The 23,269-nt window shown below is 40.4% G+C and overlaps 1 protein-coding gene across 3 annotated transcripts in view; it reads left to right on the top strand.

Moving 5' to 3' along the window:
- The window catches only part of LDLRAD4 (low density lipoprotein receptor class A domain containing 4), a 597,995-nt gene extending 579,463 nt beyond the window's left edge, over nucleotides 1-18,532 (top strand). For 2 of the 3 annotated variants that reach the window (XM_045850254.1, XM_045850253.1), the window contains exons 6-7: nucleotides 15,715-15,768; nucleotides 17,781-18,532. In XM_045850254.1, coding sequence (XP_045706210.1) covers nucleotides 15,715-15,768; nucleotides 17,781-18,311 — 585 coding nt within the window. In that variant the 3' untranslated portion in view covers nucleotides 18,312-18,532. The remainder of the gene's footprint in view (nucleotides 1-15,714; nucleotides 15,769-17,780) is intronic. The other variant, XM_045850255.1, reaches the window with a different exon arrangement.
- The last annotated feature ends 4,737 nt before the right edge of the window (nucleotides 18,533-23,269 follow it).

Here is a 23,269-nt window from a genome sequence, read left to right as displayed (position 1 = left end):
GCCCTACTATGGGACAAGCCTACACCCACAGACCTTCTCTGCATAAGTTGTAGACATGGCCTGGGGGGTGGCCAATGTGTGTGGTTTGCCTCACAGGGTGTTATGACAAACCTTGATTAAACTTTTAAAAATGAGGAGATCTTACATAAATACTGGAATGTACATCTTTTCTTGAACAATTAGAATATCAGGCCACACTGACTTCTATTCCTGCTGGGCATGCCCAGTCTGGGGCTGCAAAGCAGCTGCCACTGAAGATGGGCTGGTACCCACTTTTTGGCTGTGGGTACCATTTTCTGTGTGGATCGTTTTTTAGAGAAAATATTCTGTACTCATGCCTTGACCACAAGGGTGAAAACAAGATAGAGGGCCACTGGTTTCTAGAAAAATGGGAGAGAGCTTCTTTGTGGACATGAAGATCATTCCTATAAGATTAGGCATTCAATCAAGTGTGTTTGGGCCAACAGAGTGTAGTATTTTCTGTGCCCATCCTGATGTACTCATTCATGACCCTTACTGTCCAGTCATCTCCCTGAAGCAGGGCCCTCCTCTCTGTGGCTAGAGTCTGTTACCAAGAGGACAGAGTTGGCTGTGGGCTCCTTTCTACTGGCCTTGGGAAGAGGGGTGGCCTGAGGATGAGCAGTTCTGGTCATGTTCTAGAAGCAGTTCAGGAACCCATCTCACTGGGCTCATTGCTCATAGGTTCTGAATGAAGGGCACAAGAATAGGGGAGTCAGCACACACACTGTTCATTACCACTGTTACTGAAGAGCTAGACTGCTGTGCATCTGTCTTTTCTATCTACTTCATCTGCGTTTAGAAAAGCAATTCTAAAATGATAAAAATGAACTATTTTCATTCAGTGAGATACAAAAAAAAGAACTAAAGGGCTTGACAATGCAGTAATAAGAGGTATATCTCTGATGTTCCAGACAAAAGAGAGGAGGGCCACAGGCTTTACTGAGCAACAGGTGGAATGAAAGATGGCAAGGGACAGTTTCCCTGTGGATGAGTCAGATTCTTGCTGTGCCATAGGACCAGGGGCATTTGGGTCCTCTGTATTCAATGACAATTCTCCATTACTTCTTGAGCCACTGAAACTGCATTTCCAAGTATTGAAGGGACTGCAAGGGACAGGTCAGTTCCTACTATAAACTTCGAGCACAGGTGTCCTACCATCAGCCATGCTGTTTCTCTCTCTCTCAACAAGCAAAAGGTATTCACATAGTCAAACTACCAGATGGGTCATTTAAAAGGTTTTACCTTTTAGTGTGTCTAATTGAAGATTAGAAGGTTAATAATTTTAGCAGCTTCAAAATGAGAATGTCCCTTTAAGTAAGAGAAACAGAAGACCCAGTTGCTTACAAAAATTGGATGAGGATGTTGGGTCATAGCTGTTATACAGCATACAGCAGATTCTCATCTGAACACAAGTAGACAGGCCTTTTTAATAGCCAAGATTTGTCCTTAAAGCAATGTGAATAGCTCAAATGCCCTTCTGTTTTTGTCACCATTGCTCATAACAGTTTTGAAATTACTTTCAGAGCTTATAGTTTATTTTTTGGAATTTTTTCAGGGGAAGTTTTCTTTTTTAATTATCAATAATGGTTAGTCTTCCTTTTTCTTATTTGTTCTCTGAGGACAGTTTTGATTTTTGGTACCAACCAAAGTCCACTTAGTGTTAAATTTCATGAATGATGTGGATGATGAAGCTAAATATGCTTGATACAATATGGATGATACAATTTTGGCCCAAAGCCAAGTGTGATGCAATTAGTAAAAATGATGTTGTCCAAGTCATAAACTGTTACTGTAGAGAAAGGTCAGGGAGGATCCACAGCAAACTGACAGCTTTCTTTGGGGAAGAGCTAGGATGGGAGGAGGTGGACAAAGGGAATCTGGTCTGTGTTGTTAAGATTTTTATGGTAAGAATGAATTTATTTGTTACTTTTACAACTAAAAAACATCCTCTGCTCACACAAACTAAAGCTGAAGACAATTCCAACAATGTTCTAAGCATCTATAGACTCCAAAGGTAACTTTTTGAATATGGTTTGTATTGTGACCAGAATGTGTGTAAATCAGATTTTTGAATAAAATTAATGAAAAATTTTATATAACAAAAACGTTTAATAACCTTTTAAATAGGTATTTGCATTAATAATCTAATGGTAAAATTTGTTTCTTCTGTTTGTGTTTACTTAGTCATTGAAAGTTAGTCTAGTTTATTCTGAGGGGGGGAAAGTTTCCTACATTATTCTAATATTGTTAGGGAGGTTTCCCAGAGCTGTCACAGATGCCAAGGAAGGTCACTCAGTTCTGGCTCTGTGTTAATTCCCTACAAGCTCTATGACCTTGGTGAAAGCATTCTTGCCTGTGCCTTAGCTTCCTCCCATGCCCTAAAGGAAGTAATTGTGCCCACCTAGACCAATAATGGTAGTTCCACATTTCCCTGTTGCCCTGAGCTTTCTGGTTCCCAGGCTGGTTTCTTGTGAAATCTAATTGCTCACTCTCCTTCAGCACCAAGCCCTGGCGAGGCACCTGCTTAGCCTCTTTTCTGCTTGCACCTCAGGGCCTGCAGACCTCCTTCATCTATTGTATTATTTTGGAAATATAAAGAATTCCCTTTCATTTCTTCCCAACATACCTTCCTGGATGATATGTCTTTCTCTTAAGGGACATGCCCTAGATTGAACAGAGTTGGGAGGGAAATACTGAGTCTTGAGAAGTCTGATGGTGGATTCCCAAGGAGGAGTAAAAGGAAAAATGCTAGAGAGAGCACAGTCATTGACATATAGAGGTATTGCCTTTATACCTAAGCTGTTACTGCCATCTAGGGTGGAAAAGATAGTAACACTAAAGCATTTGGATGATAGAGGTTGCATGAGAAACAGGAAGAAAAGAAAAAAATTGATTTTACCAGAAGGTAAAGGTATTGCTGAATATTCAAAGATTAGTTTTACATGTACTTTGAAATTGTCACTCTGGGACAGGAAGAAAAATAAATATCCAAATATTTTAGGTCATACAATACATTCATTCATTGGGGGCAACCCTTGGGTAGAAGCCAAAATATCTACCAATGAATGGCCTTCCTTTACCACAAACTATGTCACTTCCAGTGAGTAATGTACCCTTTTTGGGCTTCAGTTTCCTCCCATCTAAAATGAGGGATAATTGGCTTAGATCAGAGAACTTCAGGTTGTTTTGACCATGAAGAACAGTAAGAAACACATTTTATACCACAATCCACAATACTCATATATACAACTAAGGCAAAAGTTTCACCAAACAATACTTAAAGACAATGGTATTTTCTATTTTGTTTCATTTTTTCAAATGCTAACTGTGACCCACTTAAGTTGATCTTCCAGCATTCTGAGATGTTGCAACTCACAGTTTGGAAAACATCATACTAGGTGTTTTCAGTCCCTGAATATGATGATATTGTGGTCCAAGGTATATGGAAAGGAGAGTTAGGCTGAGAGCATAAAACCAAAAAAGCTCAGGGTGTGGGAGTCACCTCACACATGGTGACAGTGCACCTGGACCCTAGACAGCAGGCTTCAGACACAGTTCACAGCAGAGGTGCCAGTAAGTCATGGCCACAGTTTACTCTCTTTTAATGCTATAAACCTGTGCTTCAAGTGGAAAAAAAGATCCAAGAGATCCACAAATGAAAAAAAATGAGAGTACTATGAACAATGGTATATCAGCAAATTGAATAACCTAGATGAAATGGACAGGTTCCTAGAAACACACCCTACTAAGACTGAATCACACACACACACACACACAAGAAAATCTGAATAGATCTGTAACTAGTAAAGAGATTGACTCAATAATCAAAAACTTCCCAATAAAGAAAATCTCTAGACCAGATGGCTTCACTGGTGAATTCTACCAAACATTTAAGGAAGAACTGACACCAGTACTTTTCAAAGTCATCCCCAAAAATGAAGAGGAGGGAACACTTTCTAATTCATTCTGTGAGGACAGCATGACCCTAATACCACAGCCAAAGACAAAAAGGAAAAGAAAACCATTATCCCTTATGAACTGATGCAAAAATCCTCAACAAAGCACTAAGAAACTGAATCTGGCATCATACTAAAAGGATTATACACTATAAGCAGTGGGATTTATTTTTGTAACACAAGGATGGCTTTGTATATGAAAATCAATTGGTATAATACAACACAGTAAAAAGATGAAGGAAAAAAGACTACATAATCATGCATAAAAACTATTTGACATAATTCAACACTTTTTCATGATAAAAACATTCACCAAACTAGGATAGAAGGAAATTACCTCAACATAATAAAGGCCATCTATGGAAAGCCCACAGTCAACATTGTACTCAATGGTGAAAGACTGAAGCTGTTTCTTGAAGATCAGGAACAAGAAAAGGATACATGCTTTCACCACTTATTTTCAACATAGTATTTATTGGAAGTTTTAGCCAGAGCAATTAGGCAAAAAAAGAAAAAGAAAAGACATTCCAAGTATAAAGGAAAAAGTAAAATGATCTCTGTTTGCAGTTCACATGATCTTATATGTATAAACCCTAAAGATTCCACCAAAGAATACCTGCTGGAGCTAATACACAAATTTAAGAAAGTTGCAGGATACAAAATTAACATGCAAAAATCAGTTGCATTTCTTTATTCTGGCAATTAACAATGAAAAAGGAAATTAAGAAAACAATCCAATTTACAATAACACCAAAAAGAATAAAATACTTAAGAGTAAACTTAAGTAGATAAAAGACTACACTGACAATTGTACGATGTTGCTGAAAGAAATTAGACACAAATCAATAGATCTTTCTATTCATGGATTAGAAGACCTGATATTGTTAAGATGTCAGTACCTACCTAAAGAAATCTACAAGAGTCAATGCAACCCCTGCCAAAATCTCAATGATGTTTGCTGCAGAAAAGTCTATCCTAAAATCCATGTGCTATCTCAAGAAACCCCCACCTCCAAATACCTAAAATAATGTTGTAAAAGAATAACTAATTTGGACATCTCACACTTTCTAATTTCAAAAACTTACTACAAAGCTCCAATAACAAAGTACAGTAGGAACTTCCGGCCAAGATGGGGGCATAGATAGATATACTGTGCCTCCTCACACAACCAAAAGAAGGACAACAACAAATTAAAAAATAAGAAACAACTAGAACTGACAGAAAATTGAACTATATGGAAGTCTGACAACCAAGGAGTCAAAGAAGAAACATTCATCAAGACCAGTAGAAGGGGCAGACACAGGAAGCTGGATGAAAGGACTCCTGGCAAGGCAGAGGCTGGTGGATCAGGCAGTCCCACATGTGTGTGCATATAAACTAGGAGGAAAAATTGGGGAATGAAACAGACCATGCAACCCCTGTTCCCAGGGTGGGGAAATAAAGCCTCAAAACCGTTGACTGAAAAAAAAAACCTGTGGGGGTTGAGGCAGCAGGAGAAACTCCCAGCCTCACAGGAGAGTTTGTTGGAGAGACCCATGGGGTCCTGGAATGTACACAAACACACCCAACTGGAAATAAGCACCAGGAGGGTCCAATTTGCTTGTGGGTAGTGGCAGAGATGACTGAAAGCCAGCAGAGAGCTGAACAAGTGGCATTGTTCCCTCTCAGACCCCTCCCCTGCAGACAGTGCCTTGACATAGTGGCATGGGTTGGCCCACCCTGGCAAATATCTAAGGCTCTGCTCCTTACTACATAATAGGTGCGCTAAGACAAAAAAACATGCCCAAATGAAAGAACACATCAAAGCTCCAGAAAAACTACAACTAAGCAACAAAGAAATAGCCAACCTATCAGATGCACAGTTCAAAACACCAGTAATCAGGATGCTCACAGAATCAGTTGAGTATGGTCACAAAATAGAGGAAGAAGTGAAGGCTATGCAAAGTGAGATAAAGGAAAATGTACAGGGAACCAATAGTGATGGGAAGGAAACCAGGACTCAAATCTGAGGTTTAGAAGAGAAGGAAAAAATAAATGTTCAATCAGAACAGAAATGAAGAAACAAGAATTCAGTAAAATGAGGAGTGGCTTAGGAATCTCCAGAACAACTTTAAATGTTCCCACATCCAAATCATAGAGGTGCCAGAATGAGAAGAGGAACAGCAAGAAATGGAAAACTTATTTGAAAAACTAATGAAGGAAAACTTTCCCAATCTGGTGAAGGAAATAGACTTTCAAAAAGTCCAGGAAGCTCAGAGAGTCCCAAAGAAGTTGAGATTCCAAGGAAGCACACACTAAGGCACATCATAATTGCATTACCCAAGATAAGGAGAAAATCTTAAAAGCATCAAGAAAAAAGGAGACAGTTACCTACAAAGGAGTTCCCATCAGACTGTCAGCTGATTTCTCAAAAGAGACCTTATAGGCAAGAAGGGGCTGGAAAGAAGTATTCCAAGTCATGAAAGGCAAGGACCTACATCCAAGATTACTCTCCCCAGCAAAGCTTTCATTTAGAATGGAAGGGCAGATAAAGTGCTTCCCAGATAAGGTCAAGTTAAAGGAGTTCATCATCACCAAGCCCTTATTATATGAAATGTTAAAGGGACTTATGTAAGAAAAAGAAGAAGATCAAGACAATGAACAGTAAAATGATAACAAACTCACAACTACCATTAACTGAACCTTAAAAAAATATGAAAACAAAAACAAACTAAGCAAACAACTAGAAATGGAGATCACATGGAGGGATATCAGTGGATAAAGGGAGGGGATAAATGGGGCAAAGGTACAGGGAATAAGCAGCATAAGTGGTAGGCAGAAAATAGACAAGGGGAGGTTAAGAATAGTATAGGAAATGCAGTAGCCAAAGAACTTATATGTACAACCCATGGACATGAACTAAGGGGTGGTGGTGTAAATATGGGTGGGAGAGGGTGGGTGCAGAGGGGAAAAGGGGGAGAAAAAATGGGAGAACTGTAATAGCATAATCAACAAAATATATTTTTAAAAATGAGAGAGTATAGTACTTGCATGAAAGAGACAATGGAATAGAGAGCCCAGCAGTACACTTTCTCATGCTTTTCAAATGATTTTTGAGTAGGGTGCCAAGGCCATGCAAGAAAGACAGTATTTTCAAAAAATAGTGCTGGGAAAACTGGATATCCACATGGAAAGCAATAACACTGAATCCATATCTTATACAATACACAAAATTTAACCCAGTATGTACCAAAGATGTAAATGCAAGAGCTAAAACTATAAAACTCTTAAAGAAAACAGTGGTGAAGAAACTTCAACATATTGGATTTGGCAATGATTTATTGAATATGACACCAAAAGCAGAGGCAGCAAAAGAAAAATAATAAATTGGTCTTTAGAAATTAAAAATGTTGGTTTGTCAAAGGATGCTTTCAAGAGAATGAAAGGCAACACATAGAATGGGAGAAAATATTTGTAAATCATATATTTGATAAGTTTTAATATTCAGAATCTATAAAGGACTCCTATAATTCAACAACAAAAGAATGGGCAACCCAATTTAAAAATAGACAAAACACTTGAAGAGACATTTTTCCAAAGAACATACTCAAATGGCCAATAAGGACATGGGAAGAGCTCAGTATTCCTAATTGTGATGGTTAATTTTATGTGTCAATATGAGTGGGCTAAGTGATGCCCAGATGTCTCTGTGAGAATAATTCCAGAATTATTAATGTCAGTAGACTGAATAAAGAAAATCTGCCCTCGCCAAATGTGGGTGGGCATCTTCTAATTCCTCAAGGACCTGAATGTAACAAAAAGGTTGAAAAAGGCAAATCTCTCTTTCATCTTGAACTTGGGCATTCTATTCTCTTGCCCTTTCACATTGGAGCCTCTGGTTCTTGGGCATTTGGACTTACAGACTTACACCAGTGGCCCTCTGGTTCGCAGGCCTTCAGACTCAGATTAAACTATCCCTCCAGCTTGCTTGATTCTCCATCTCACACATGGCTGATTATCAGACCCATAACCACATGAGCCAGTTTCTATAATTAATAGATGATAGATAGACAGACAGACAGATAGATAGATGTGTGTGTATATATATATGTGTGTGTGTGTATATATATACACATCCTATTTGTTCTGTTTCTCTGGAGAATCCTGAACCTGATTTAATACACTAATCACATACAACTCAAAACCATAATGAGATACTCATTGGGATGGCTATTATTAAAGAAAGGAAATAAAAAGTCTTATCAAAGATGTGAAGAAATTGGAACCCTGTGCACTTCTGGTGGGAATGTAAAATGACCACCACTATTGAAAATATTATGGTAGTTCCTCAAAAAATTAAACATAAATTTACCATATGATTCAGCAACTCCACTTCTGGGTATATACTCACAGAATTAAAAGCAGGATTCAAAGAGATATTTGTATATCCCTCTTTGTAGCAGTATTATTCACTATAGCCCAAAGGTAAAAACAATCAAACTATCCCTCAATGGATGAATGAATTTAAAAATGCTATACTCAAGACTTCCAGCCAAGATGGAGGTGTAGGTAGATACACTGTGCCTTCTTGCACAACCAAAATAAGGACAACAACAATTTAAAAATAATAAACAACCAGAAGTGACAGAAAATCGAACTGTATGGAAGTCTGACAACCAAGGAGTTAAAGAAAAAACATCCTTCCAGACCAGTAGGAGGGGTGGAGATGGACAGCTGGGTGGAGAGGACTCATGGCAAAGTGGTGGTAGAGGACCAGGGTGGGCAAGGCAGTGGCTGGCCAACCCAGCCAAGTGATGGATTATGGTGCCAGGTGGGCAAAGCTGCAGCTGGCCAGCAAGGCAGCAGTCACACATTCACATGTGGATAAACTGGGAGGAACACTTGGGGAGCAAGACAGACCTCACAACCCAGGATCCCAGCAAGGGGAAATAAAGCCTCAAACCACCAATGGAAAACACCTGTGCGGGTTGAGGTGCTGGGATAAACTCCCCGCCTCACAGGACAGTTCCCTGGAGAGAGAACAGGGTCCCAGGGTTTGTAAACAAACCCACCCACACAGGAATCAGCACCAGAACGGCCCAATTTGCTTGTGGGTAGTGGGGGAAATAACTGAAATCCAGCAGAGAGTGGAGCAAGCGCCATTGTTCCCTCTCAGACCCCTGCCCCACATACAGTGTCACAACACAGCGACATGGCTTACCCCACCCTGGTGAACACCTAAGGCTCTGCTCCTTAATGAGTAGCAGGCAAGCTGAGACAAAAAAAAAAAAAAAAGGCCCAAATGAAAGAACATATCAAAGCTCCAGAAAAAAAACAACTAAGCAATGAAGAGATAGCCAACCTATCAGATGCACAGTTAAAAACATTGGTAATCAGGATGCTCACAGAATTGGTTGAATTTGGTTGCAAATTAGATGAAAAAAATAAAGGCAATGCTAAGTGAAATAAAGGAAAATGTACAGGGAACCAATAGTGATGGAAAGGAAGCTGGGACTCATATCAATGAAGTGGACAAGAAGCATCCAATCAGAAAAGAATGAAGAAACAAGAATTCAGTAAAATGAGGAGAGGCTTAGGAACCTCCAGGACATCTTTAAGCATTCCGACATCTGAATTATAGCAGTACCAGAAGGAGAAGAGGAAGAGCAAGAAACGGAAAAATTATTTGAACAAATAATGAAAGAGAACTTCCCCAATCTGGCAAAGGAAATAGACTTCCAGGAAGTCCAGGGAGCTCAGAGAGGCCCAAAGAATTTGGACCCAAGAAGAAACACACCAAGGCACATCATAATTACATTAGCCAAGGTAAAAATGAAGGAGAGAATCCTAGAAGCAGTAAGAGAAAAGGAGACAGTTACCTACAAAGGAGTTCCCATAAGACTGTCAGCTGATTTCTCAAAAGAGACCTTACAGGCAAGAAGGGGCTGGAAAGAAGTATTCCAAGTCATGAAAGGCAAGGACCTACATCCAAGATTACTCTCCCCAGCAAAGCTTTCATTTAGAATGGAAGGGCAGATAAAGTGCTTCTCAGATAAGGTCAAGTTAAAAGAGTTCATCATCACCAAGTCCTTATTATATGAAATGTTAAAGGGATTTATCTAAGAAAAAGAAGATAAAAATATGAACAGTAAAATGACAGCAAATTCACAGTTATTAACAACCACACCTAAAACAAAAGCAAAAACAAGATAAGCAAACAACTAGAACAGGAACAGAACCACAGAAATGGAGATCACATGGAGGGTTATCAACAGGGGAGTGGGAAGGGGAGAGAGGGGGAAAAAGTACAGGGAATAAGAAGCATAAAATGGTAGGTCAAAAATAGACAGGGGGAAGGTTACAATAGTATAGGAAATGTAGAAGCCAAAGAACTTATAAGTATGAACCATGGACGTGAACTAAAGGGGGGGAATGTGGGTGGGAGAGGGTGTGCAGGGTAGAGGAGAGTGAAGGGGGGAAATGGGACAACTGTAATAGCATAATCAATAAAATATATTTTAAAAAAGAAAAGAAAGTTCAAAAATAACAAAGTAACCTATAGGCATTTAATGTATATACTTAGGAAGTAATGCTATGTAAAGCAGGACATTGGCTACATCCAGGAGAGCAGTTGTGTTGGGGAAGGAGCACCTGATGGGTTTCCGGGTACTGTCAGTGTTTTTTATTTCTTAACCTGAATGGCAATAAATTGGATGTTACTTTAAAATAATTCATTAAGTTGAACATTTGTATTTCGTGTACTTTTCTATATGTGTATTATATTGAACAACAGAAATAAAAACTTAAAAATAAAAAATAAAAATGAGTTGAAAATTATCCTCACATTAGTTGTGATATCAGCAGGTAATCATTACGTGTAATGTTAAGAGATACCATATACTGAATACTCATTTGCAAGGCAGTGTGCTAAGGAATTTACATCCATTGTGGTACTTGAGCCTCAGAACAACCCCATTTTACAAAGCAATGAATTGAGGTTTGGAGAAAATAAATAAGCTGCCAGAAGTCACAGATTGATCAATGGCAGACCAGGATTCTGGCTTAGGGTTTTCCCAGCTCAGAATCCATTTGCCTTTACAGAGCCACATTGTATTGAAAACAGTGTCATCCATCTGGGTAATATTAAGTTGGCATCAGATATTCAGTCTTTTGTTAGAGAGCTTTGGTTGCAAGAAGAAAACTAGAGAATAAAATACATTACATGCAATGCAGAGAGTGCCATAGGGCCCACTTTCTTTACTCCTAAGATTGGTTTCCCTTCTTGTAAGCTTCCTGGAGCAGGTGTGACAGTCCCCTGTGTGTCCTGCTCAGTTTTAATGTTTGTATCAAGTAACTGGCACTACTTAAATACAATATGAATGATTTGAGAATAATATACCTTAAAAAATAGACGAGGATTGATTGAATATAATCCATAGAGTAGTGTCTGGCTTATTAACTCAGTTGCATTCCAGAATACTTTCCTGAGTGGAACAAAGGGATTGGAGTGATAGCTAACCCTAGGGATTGTATGGACCCCTTCTTGTGCCCCTATCACCTACCCCATGGGAACGTGTGCCACCATACATGTTAGATTATGTATGCACATTATCTCACATGTTGCAGTAGAAAAGGATTGAGATCTGTTGCCAGGAAGTACTCAATAGATGTATAGTGAAGTAATGAATAAACAGACAGTAGATGCTTCCCTTCCTTTTGGTTGTTATTGTTGCAAGGAAAACAACTGTAAGAGATGAGATGAATTTAAGCCTGTATAAAAGTATTAGCAAAATATTGTTCCTATTGCTCAAAATTCTGTGAACTATTTTAAGTATTATTTTATTTCATAGCTTGTTCTTAGTATGCCATAATGTAACAATACCAGCATTAGCCAAGAACATTAGAACTTTCATTTTTGAGATAAAAATTGATTCCATAATGAGGATCCAGGACTTCAGCCATTTGACGAGTCCCCTTCTCCCTGAAAATGTCATCACTAGCATGGAGAGGAAGAAACTGAGAGTTCTGGACAATAGGGCCCACATCTTTGAATTCAGCTATCCATGGGCTCTCAGACATTATAGGGCTGACTCATTGGAGATGCCAGCTCATAGTCAAAGAACTTCATTTCACCAAGGAAAGCAAAAATCATTGGGCTCCACTAGCAGCATGCTAATGAAGGCAATCTGGTGATGGCAGCATGGGACAGCCCAGAGAAGATCAACCAGAGCAGGTTATGGCATGAGTGCAGGTACAGAGTAGTTCTATTTCCATCAATATGATTAGGATCCAGCCTTTATAGAATTCTGGTCATATTCCATGTCTGGATTTACATATCAGTCCTGAGCACAGAACGGGAATGACAGCTTTCTGGGCTGGTGATATTAACCAGTTCTACTATGGCGTCTTACAGATCTTGAAGTTTCTTTCTTTTCTTTTTTTAAGTCTTTTTTTTTTTAATTTTTAGACAGAGAGTAAGGGAGGGAGACAGAGAGGGAGAAAAACATCAATGTGTGGTTGCCTTTCACTCGTCCCCTAGTGGGGACCTGGCCCACAACCCAGGCATGTGCCTTGACCAGGAATCGAACCTGCTACCCTTTGGTTCTTAGGCTGGTGTTCAATCCAATGAGCCATACTAGCCAGGGCTAGATTTTGATGTTTTAATGACTCCTGTGAACCACATGTTGGTTCACAGGAGTCAGGAAAAACCTGAAAAATAAGTGTCCTGTAAAAGTGAATAAATTGGAGATTGTGGGCAATTGTCAATGAATAGTTAAATAAATTACATCCTTATTAAAATAGTAATGGTGGCAATAGAGGGAAATGGAATAGTGGTGAGGGAGAGTGGTGAATTGATGAGACAACAGCAGTTTAAAGAAATGAGAGGTTTGGGGGAGAACTTCATGAGTTCCACTTTAGACCTGTTTAGTTTTAGGAGTCTGTTGGAATGTGAGAGCCCGCCCTCACCCTCCTCCCCAGCTAGACATGTCTGGAGCTCAGTAGAGAAGTTGGGGCCAGAGATAGACACATCCTCATGAGGATGGCCCTGTAAGCTGTGGTGGGAATGAAGTGGCCCAGGAAGACTGCAGTGAGAGGAACAGAGCCCCAGACAGGGCTCTGGGGAACTCCAATATTTAATCAAATGTAGTATTAGAGGCACTCCCTGAAGAGCAGGCAAAGTGGCAGAGAAGTCAGGGTGTGGACCCCAGGAGGGCGGTGTCTCTGAGGTCAATGAGAGGGGCCAGTGCTGCTGGGAGGTCAGGTGAAAGGAGGGCCAAAAAGTGCTGAATGAATTTAGTAAGAAGGAGGTTGATATGAATTTGGTGAAATATAAGATTGAGTGTGCAAGGCTTAATCTCTTTAGGCATTTTTCCAGTTTTGCTACTTGCTAGGGGAATAAAGCCACTGAGGGTGGTTCCTGCCATTTTCAGAAAACATGCAACCCTTGACTTCTGGGCCACTTCTGGTGGTTTTATTTCTGGCTATTATGCTCCACACTGTGTATAGCCTTCTGTTTTTTCTGTTGCCTGTTGCCAGTTCTCTGGATAGGTTAGAGCTGACATTGGTGAGGTAGCTGGTGGGCAGTAGTGGCTTTGAGCTCCATTTGAAGAAAGGGAGAGGGAGTATGGCAGAATATAAGTCTTAGAAACATCTGAGGATGAGTTTCTATGCCATTTTCAATATGAAAGTTACTATAACAACTCCAAACTATAGTGATTGTTTCGCTTTGATCCAGGAGAACATATGCTCTGAAGTGTTGTGTGAGCTGCCTTGGTCCTGTGAAGAGCTGTTGTGGGTGTGGGTCAGCCACTTTATAAGATAGAATGAGATCTGTCACCTGTTATCAGTCCTGAGCTATAATAGCTCATTATATAATTTTATAGTCAAGCCCTAAGCCCAAATTTCCTCTAAATGCTTCTGGGTCTGTTTATATTTTTGCTGCTGAGTCCAGTCCATGATGTTCTGTGGGCATCCTAGAATCAGGTTGTATGCATTGGACAAACACCCTGTTGTTCAAATAGGGTATTTGCATTAGAAAGCTGGGCCACGAAAGAGAGCAAGAGAGATTTAGGGGTGTTTTCCCCTAAAGAGAAGGCTCACAAGTCTTGTGGGTGCTTTCAGGTTCTCAGGAGGCTCAGTGATTGCACAAGTTCATGTATTCCTGGGAATCCCAAAATACAAACATCATGCTCCCTCATAGTTCTTTTTATTACAATAGCAGGTCTTTACCTAATAGCCCAACAGACCATTGCTAGTAGCCAACAATTTTGTTTTAAATGGGAAAACATAATGAAGTGCTTTGTAAGCAAGTAAGTGGTGTTTGAAATGAGCCTTAATAATGTCTAGTGTTTGCTTGTCATGTTGCCAGTCTGGCTAAGCATTTTCAAAAAAAGATATTAACTAGATGTCAAGTCACATATGCCTTGGGAATAAAGGGACTGAAGAATAAATTCATTAGAAGACTCTTGAAGGGCATTCAGGCTTTAGAAACTTAGTTTTGTTTGAAAGCCAACCAGTGTGGCTGTGCAGTGCCAAATCACAGTTCAGAAGGGCTGTGGGTAACACCTGGCTGGCTGTAGTAATGCACATTTGTACAAGAGCTTAATTTACTCAGACTCTCCCCCAATCTAGCCAGTGATTAAATATGATTTGATGACATTTGAAATGTATTTCACACACAAGTGTGAGTTTGAAATATGTCTGACTTCAAATCCAATCTACCTCAAATCTGGTTGAGACCTAGAATTTCTAACTTTTCCTTTTGGTCACATGTGGGGGAGCTTTGTCCAGCAGAGTTCCCCCAGGCCACTGTGAATGAGAATAATTCTACCAAGACATGATATGCTTGGGGAAGAAGGTTGACCAATCTCTCAGAGGAGAAAGGTGTTTTAGTCCCTCAATGGGCTTTTATTGAGTTTAGCTTACATAGAGATGCATATCAAAGAAAGGGGGTATGGTTTACAGGTAACATTTCTGAGATCATGGGGGTCCTTTCAAGTCAGGGTCTGGTACACAGGATGATGCCAATCAGCTGTAAAACCTTGGGAAACAAACTTATTTTATGATTGGACCCTTAACATTTAAATTGAGGACATTCTTATCAAAGCAGGTGTCAAAGGACTTTATGCATTCTTTCTTAGGCCACCACTCCCCCACACTGGGCACTGCTGATTCTGGCACCGGGCTGCACCCCCCTTTGACATTGTTTTAGGCCTGAATCAGGTGGGCAAATCAAGGCAGCCAAGAGATTAGGAGACTTTTTACAAATAGAATGAGGACTCAGGCTATGATAAAGCCGAGGGGTGAGGGTCTTCTTCCATAATCCCCTAAATCCTTCCCTGATGGTCCCTTCAGGACCATGCCTGTCTTAGGTTGTCCTTCCCTCGAGGAATCTTACCTGTCATTGGCTAACCAGTCATCCACTCAGGACCAAGCAGGGTGAAGTAAAGCGGGCAGAGGCTGTGCCCCTTCTGTGAGGATGTTTTGTCTCCTTAGTGGTTTATGGTCCCAAGGTTCCCTAGACATGGGGCCTTTTCACCTGTTGGCAGGGTTACAGCCTCTGAAACCAGGCAGGACAGTTCCCAGCAGTCACAGTTCTCCTTTTAGATGTTTGGTGAAATAAAAGGACTAGTTCTTTGTTGTTCTGTGACTTAAATAGGCCTACTACTGTCAAAGAGGAATGTGCTTCCTTGATTTTAGGTGTTACTGCATGAAACTAATGATTTTCTTGTGGTGTCCCCCCTCCCACTCCTGCCAGGAAGGGTGCTTGTGGCCTTCAGACAGCTCCGGTCCTCAGCCAGGTGCCTCAGAGGTAAGGGATTGGACAAGGGAGGGGTGTAGGTGGCTGGAGGTGGCTGCTGAACCAATGTGCATAGAGGAGGGAGGAGAGGAAAAAAAAAACATTACAACAAAATATGTGGAAAAGTCGAATGTATGACAACATAGAATAAGAAATAACATTTATTAGCCCTGGCTGGTGTGGCTCAGTGTATTGAGCACAGGCCTGCAAACCAAAGAGTCACCAGTTCGATTCCCAGTCAGGACACATGCATGGGTTGTGGGCTAGGTCCCCAATAGGGGGCACATGAGAGGCAACCACACATTGCTATTTCTTTCCCTCTCTTTCTCTCTCCTTTACCCTCTCTCTAAAAATAAATAAAATCTTGAAAAAGTAAGTAACTTTATTATGTCCATAAGAATAAACTGACAGTAACCAGAGGAGAGGTGGGAAGGGATAAAGGAAGGGAACTGGGGAAGGGTTTTCAGGAACATGTATAAAGGACACATGGACAAAACCAAAAAGGGGTTGGATCAAGGGTGGGCAGTGGGAATGGCTGGGGTGGTGGAGGAGGGAGGAAAATGGAGATAACTGTACTTGAACAGCAATAAAAAATGTGTGGAAAAAAAATAAAATAAAGTCATATAGTCCACCTTCTAAAAAAATAAATAACATTTAAATTAAGGCATATGCCTATAACTTAGAATCTCCTAGGGATTATTGATGCTAGTCTAAAGCTCCCTACAGAAAACAAATTGAGAATCACTGATCTTTACATGACACTATAAGTTGCTAATAATGAGTCTTGGCAGAAGTGGGCATAGTTTAAACATAGAGTATGATTCATTTCCACATCTTCAAGTTTAATAGTATGACCTAAAAACAAAGGTGTCTTTTACCTTTAAGTTAAAAATATGGTATGGGAGAAGTCAATGGATGGATGCACACACAAGCATTACCTTTCCTCTAGAAAAATGGGTGGTGGAATAGGTGAGAAGACTATGTAAGAATTCACTTTGGAAAATATCTATAATCATATTTATTTTGGAATATAAAATATTTTTCATGTCAGTTACTAAAACTAACTATAGGAAACTTTTGTCTAGAAATAACTGGAAAGGATTAGAGACCAGAGGGAAAAAGAAGTCACTTATTCCATATTTTTCTAAGTACCTGATGGAGCAACAAGCTCCTATAAATAATTCATAAATTGACCCAGTGCTTCCTACCTGTTCTAAGAACCATCAGGTGAAGTTGTAACTTATATTTACAATGAAAACTCTGAGCCACTCCCCACTTTTCTGAATCACAGGTGGGAGAGTAGGAGGGGACCTGAGAAAGCAGGCAGCCCAGTCCTCTTACTTTATTTGTAAAGGAGTAGAGGCCTGAACCAGGTCATGTGGTAAATAGGACCAGCTCATGTGGTAAATAGGACCAGAGTGCCTTCTGCACAGCACGCTTCCACTGTGTTACTTTTTCTTGCACTCTGGAAGTTACTCTTGTATTTTACTTGACCCAGTGGGAGACGTACACATAGTGTACAAATAGCATACACAATAATTCCCATTAAATCCAAATTTTCAGTTACACACAATTCTTCATTATTGAACCATATTGGATAAGCGATAATTTGGCAAGATGAGTGGTCTAACTCATGAAGAATAAGAAAATTACATTTATGGCCCTGGCCACATAACTCAGTTGGTTAGAGTATCAGCCCTATACCCCAAGGTTGTGGGTTTGAAACCCCATCAAAGAACATGCAAGAATCAATCAATGAATGCATTAATAAGTGGAACAACAAATCTGTTTCTCTCTCTCTCTCTTTCCCCCACCTTCCTCTCTCTAAAATCAATACATTAAAAAATTTTAAGAAGAAAATTACATTTTTTGGGGGGATTGTCTTTTCCTGTTGTGTTGAGTGGGGGGAAAGTTTCCAGACAGATGAGAACACAGGCCAAGTGTGAATTTTGTTGATACCATCACATTTATGACCACTATTGTGCCAAAAAAATATCTTTAAGCCTTTGCTCTTTTCTTTGCAGATCATGTATCCACCTCGGTCTAGAGACAGGTTTGCTGCCCCATCCTTTATCCAGAGGGACCGGTTCAGCCGCTTTCAGCCCACCTACCCCTATGTGCAACATGAGATTGACCTCCCCCCCACCATCTCCCTGTCTGATGGGGAGGAGCCACCTCCTTACCAGGGGCCCTGTACCCTGCAGCTCAGGGATCCTGAACAGCAGATGGAACTCAACCGAGAATCTGTGAGGGCCCCACCCAACCGGACCATATTTGACAGTGATTTGATAGACATTTCTGTGTATAATGTGGGCCCGTGCCCACCCAGCAGCAATTCAGGCATTACTGCCAGCACCTGCAGCAGTAATGGGAGGATGGAAGGGCCACCTCCAACGTACAGCGAGGTGATGGGCCACTACCCAGGAGCCTCTTTCTTCCATCACCAGCACGGCAACATGCAAAGAGGGAGCAGACTGCCATTTCAACAGGACAGCTCTGGGAGCACAATGGTGCCCATCCAGGGCAAAGATGGGAAGCCTGGGAATCTTGTCTGACCCCCCAATATTCACTTGAATTGAGAAGAAACCGAGGAGGGAGGAGGGCTGCACAGCTCCTCTGCTCCTGGGCACAGTGCTGTCGAGTTTTACGTGCTACAACTAAGGAAAACCAAATGTGCAAATGTGGTCTTTGTTTCTGATTCCTTCCAGGGAAACTGCATGCAAACTAGACTGAAATAATACAAACTTCCATCCAGTCTGACCATAAACAGTGTTTATTTGGGGGCAGGCATAGGGAGGGGGGATAGTTTTGGCAAAGGGTGGGCATGGGAACACAGGGAAAGGGATGCTTTGAGATATCATGAAATAAAACCCAGAGGTATTTGATTTATTTAATTTTGAAAGGAGACTACAGAGAAAGAGGCTAGAATGGCCTGTTTTATAATTAAATGAATAAAGAAGGAAGCATTACTATATATTATCATGGGGAAGAATTGGCCAGTTTGCTTTTTCTCCCGAGGTGTGGAACTTTTGTTTTCAAAATATGATTCAAAATTCCTGTTTTTTTTTTTTTTTCGTGCCAAGGTAAAGTGGAGAAGTTAGGTGAATGCAAGGAGTTAATTTGTGTTGTTATGATGATATGTTTTTAAAAGTTGCACTATCTTAATGTTTAAAATATATATAAGGGAACCATTTTATGTGACATTCTGTATGTTGTCTTTTCACCTGTGGATTATTATCAGGTCTGAGGAATACCCTGGAGTGTGCCCCATAATTGTGCAAGGAAAATTTTTGGGGGACATAGCCTAACATGCCAACTTACGTAAATCAAGAAAAGTTATTATTGTAAGAATTTGCATCAGATAGCAGTAGTTCCCTGAAGCACTTGGAGACTTTTGGATGGAAGATGGGAAGTGCCAAGTTTTAGCATTTCTGTATTGTTGAGTTATTCTGCTAGTCTTAGGCTGCCCATTTTATTAAAAATGAGCCTGACACATGAATTTATACATCCAGTATCATGCAGCTGCCCTTGTCCTGCAGCAGTGGAGTTTCTTCAGTAATTTAGATTTTTTTCACTGTAGCATGAATTATACTCAGATACATACATTATTTTATGCAATAAATTGTTTAAAATGTAAGGTGGTTATTTTTAATACAGTTGAAATAATGTGACTTCTCAGTATATTCCCATCATCTCTCTCCTTTCCTAGATAGTTCAGTTCAATCCTGGACAGCTGGTCAGTACTTGAGAGGCTCTCAGTGGTCACTCCCCATGGAGCCTCCCAGCCTCAGTGTGTGAGTGATGCTGGCAGTGGCTTCTTCATACATAGAAAGGCCCAGAATTGACAAAAGAACACCACATTGCCAAGCATGACAATAAGCCATTGCACTTCATTAGTACTGGCGCAGCATTCCTGGAGGAATGCAAACTCCTGTGGGAGTTCATTCAGCCTTTGCAGTGGTGGCCAGAACTGAACAGTCAGTTATAAAACAGTACATGGTAGGGGAGCAGCTTTAAAAGCACAGGATAAAAAGCACAACATGCAGTTAAAATGCAACTAGAAACTAATTTTAAATATTGTTAGTTTTAATATTCCTGATATTTACAAATATTTGTTCTTATGTAAAATGAATAACTTTCTTTTGCAGAAGTAAGCATCTGGCTTTAATAATAGCATCAGCCAATAAGTCCAGAATACCGCACGATGGGAGGGCTTGTCTGTAGCAAAAGCCTGCTCTATGCAGGTTAGGTCCCTTTGGCCTCTGCATGTAACAAAATGGAATGGAATGATGATTCAGTGATTCCAATCTGTGTAGTTTTAATGCCAAATAACACATGTGTGTTTGAGTCTGTCTGTGGGTCACTGAGGTGATTTATCAGTGAGGTGACTTTGTGCTGTTGGCTGAGAACTGGAGAGACTATTCTGAACTACAAATCCTGTTCGCTGCCCTCTGCTTTCTGCTGCTTTTCTTGGTAGGTTGCTGGTTTCTCTTTTGTTTTGAGGATTGGACTCTTCGTTGGTTTTATTCATTTCACCCAGTAATAGCCACAGAACTAGTCAAACTCTCAGAGAACAAAGGTAGGCAATAGTTGGTTGGCACTCATGCTGCAGACTCTGTCTGGAAGTGTGTTCACTGAGAGTCACAGTGGGAATCCCAAGAATGAGCAGAGCCCTGGGAGCTTTGACTCAGGACCAGAGCCTCCTAACTGCTCAGCTCATTGCCTGAATCACAAGCCTGTGCTTGAAAGAAACTGGCAATCCTTGTAGCATGAAGCCCATCTCACCCTGTTAGGGGAAGATTAGGAAGTTCTTGTCCCAGTCAGGATCCCATTGGTGGAAGTTTGGAGTAGATTATTGGCCAGGTGTCCCCTGGTAAGATTAGCTAATTATATCATCCCAAACCTTGCCTGCAATTTTGGCAAAGTGGGTGAACCCACATTGTAACTAGCTCAAAATGTTTTTACAATCCTTAACTTCCCTACCTGCTGCAAGAATGACCTAAGGTCAGAAACTTGTCAATTCCTAGTCACTTTGCAAGTATATGAATGTTTTGCAGATGTCCATATAATTGGCAAAACAATTATTTAATTCAAATGAGTTTAATCATCCTTCAAAAGAAAGGTTCCTCCCATTAGGCTACTCTAGAGAATTGCCCTTTAGGTTAAATAGTTATTTAAAGACAGAGAGACATAACAAAACTATGACTTGAAATGTCTTGAGGCTGGACCTCGGTAATGAATTAGTTTAAAAGCCAAGGTCATTATTAATTCACCTTGAATTAATAATCAATTTCCTTTTGACACAGGGAAAAGGTGACTTAGATCAGTACCTCTTTCCACACCTCACTGGCCTATTGTGGAAAGAAGAGTGTTTGTGAAGGCGCAGCTCACACAGTGGGGCCTAATGTTCTAAAAGACGGTGTACTGTTGGAGCCCAGGGGCCCAGTTTAGAAAGCAATGATTTAGGCAATCAGTAATAGGTTGGTTATTTCAGTAGAGTGTTAAAGCAAAGGATTGCACTGTTCAAAAGAATAGTTGGTAGGAACTGATATTCTGGGCATCCTGCTGTGACTTGTCCCTTGTCCCAGGGACTTCCAGGAGCATGAAACCCAACACATGCTAAGTCCCACTTACAGAAACAGTCTTCAGGCATATATTTGCTTTTTCAGAAAGCCTAGTGTTCTTCAGACCCTGAAACAGTCCTCAGTACAAAAGAGATTTTGCTAAACTAATTATGCATTTAAAAAGTTAAAGTATTCTTTTCATTTCTGACCAAAATTTAGTATTAAAGAAGCTTAACAAGCATTTCCTCTGTCCTCTCCATCACATATACACAAAGACACACAGTCCACAAGAAATTTCAAGATAGCAGAGAAGAATATTTAAAACTTACAAGATTTGTCATGAGGATACACACACATATATATCCACTAAACTTATGGGAGAGGAACTAGGGACCAACAGTAAACTGTAGGCCTTTTAACACCGGCACAGGAATGTGGTACACAGATGAGTGTGTCTTAAGCTTCTAAATATCTCCACTAGATCTTCTTTACCTTTATCTTCATAAGAATGAGGTGTCAACAGGCAACTACTTTTAGAAAACTTCTCTTATGTGGAAGAATCCATTCAAATCACTGACTTCCTCTCAGAACCAGTAGTTGTATCCTGAAATGGGCAATCCTGTATCTTCCATCCAATTGCTCTTCTCTCAAGGAAGACCTTTTTAGGGTGAGTCCTGGTGTAATGGCCTTCAGATACTGGTCCATAGCAAGAGATACACCTGTCCAGCCCCTGCCCCTCAGAAGAAAGTCCGTTCGTGCCTTGGCTACTCAGGCTCCTCCTGTGTGTTCCTGGCACCTCATGTATTGTTTGCTGTGCTGGTGCTCACTCCTTGAGGTTTGATGCTAAGAACAGCAACATTCACTGCATGTTAATTGGTATGCGACTAATTTTTCTTAAAACTTTGAAAGCTCAGCAGTGTATGAAGGAAAAAAACCTGGTAAGAATATTTGGTTTTTGTTCATTTTTTTGATTCTGTCTGACTAAAAGCAAAACCATGCCAGTGCTTGGCGCCAAAGCCTTTGTACAGCGACTTACTATTCCCCAAACCCCCTTCCGCTCCCAACCAGCATCCCAACCTGGCTGAAGAGCAGGCATTGCAGCCTCTGATCTTTTCCCCTCACCTAGATTACTGCAGCCTTGGCAAATTTAGATCAAATTGCAGGACTTGTCAACTTGGGTGACAAGTTGACAAGTCTTCCTCCTCACTGTGAAGAACACTATCTGACAGGGGCACACCAAAGTCACAAATTAAGAAACTGCTTTCACCCCAGATCATGGATAGTCCCAGCAGCTTTGCACTCACCTAACTTTTAGGGATTTAAAGGCAGCTTTGCGGCAGCAGAGAAGAGAGAAGTGGATGGAAAATGGAGAGTATTCTCCTGCCTTGAGATATCCTACACTTCAGCTTATGCTATTATACTACCCACAGTGCTGCATCTTTTGCATATTTTAAATTCATGATTTCTGCCAGGATTAGACAGTTATTTGCTGTTGCTGCTGCTACTTTCAGGTTGACTGTGATAGGAGGTTGTCCTGAGTAGGATGCCTTGCTAAGAAAGCACCATCTTCCCTTCATCCTTTTCTTTCCTTCCTCAGTGTGTACTTAAGTATACTGTGGTGGGCCTTGGAGCTATACAGAAATTATCACTATATAACACATGTGTATTATGCAGATCTATGTCACTTCAGAGAGCTCTGTATGTTAGTAGGCTTTAAGCAACCACATGGTCTCATGTTCTGGTGTTAGCAGACATAAGAGCTGAACCCCACCACTGCTGTTTTCTGTGCTCCACCTTTGTTGTGCCTCACTTACAATGGTGCTTCTTCAGCTGTCTGTTTTTTCCTGTTTTTATTTGTAAGGTGCTGTATATAACTTGAATATATTATGCACATATCCTACCCAATGGGTAGAAGAAACATTGTTAATACTGTAATATAATGTATAGAT

Source organism: Phyllostomus hastatus, unplaced genomic scaffold (assembly GCF_019186645.2).
Source record: "Phyllostomus hastatus isolate PE091 unplaced genomic scaffold, TTU_PhHast_1.1 phas_contig_80, whole genome shotgun sequence".
In the NCBI taxonomy this organism is placed as follows: Eukaryota; Metazoa; Chordata; class Mammalia; order Chiroptera; family Phyllostomidae; genus Phyllostomus; species Phyllostomus hastatus.
This window is presented reverse-complemented; position numbering and strand designations above follow the sequence as displayed.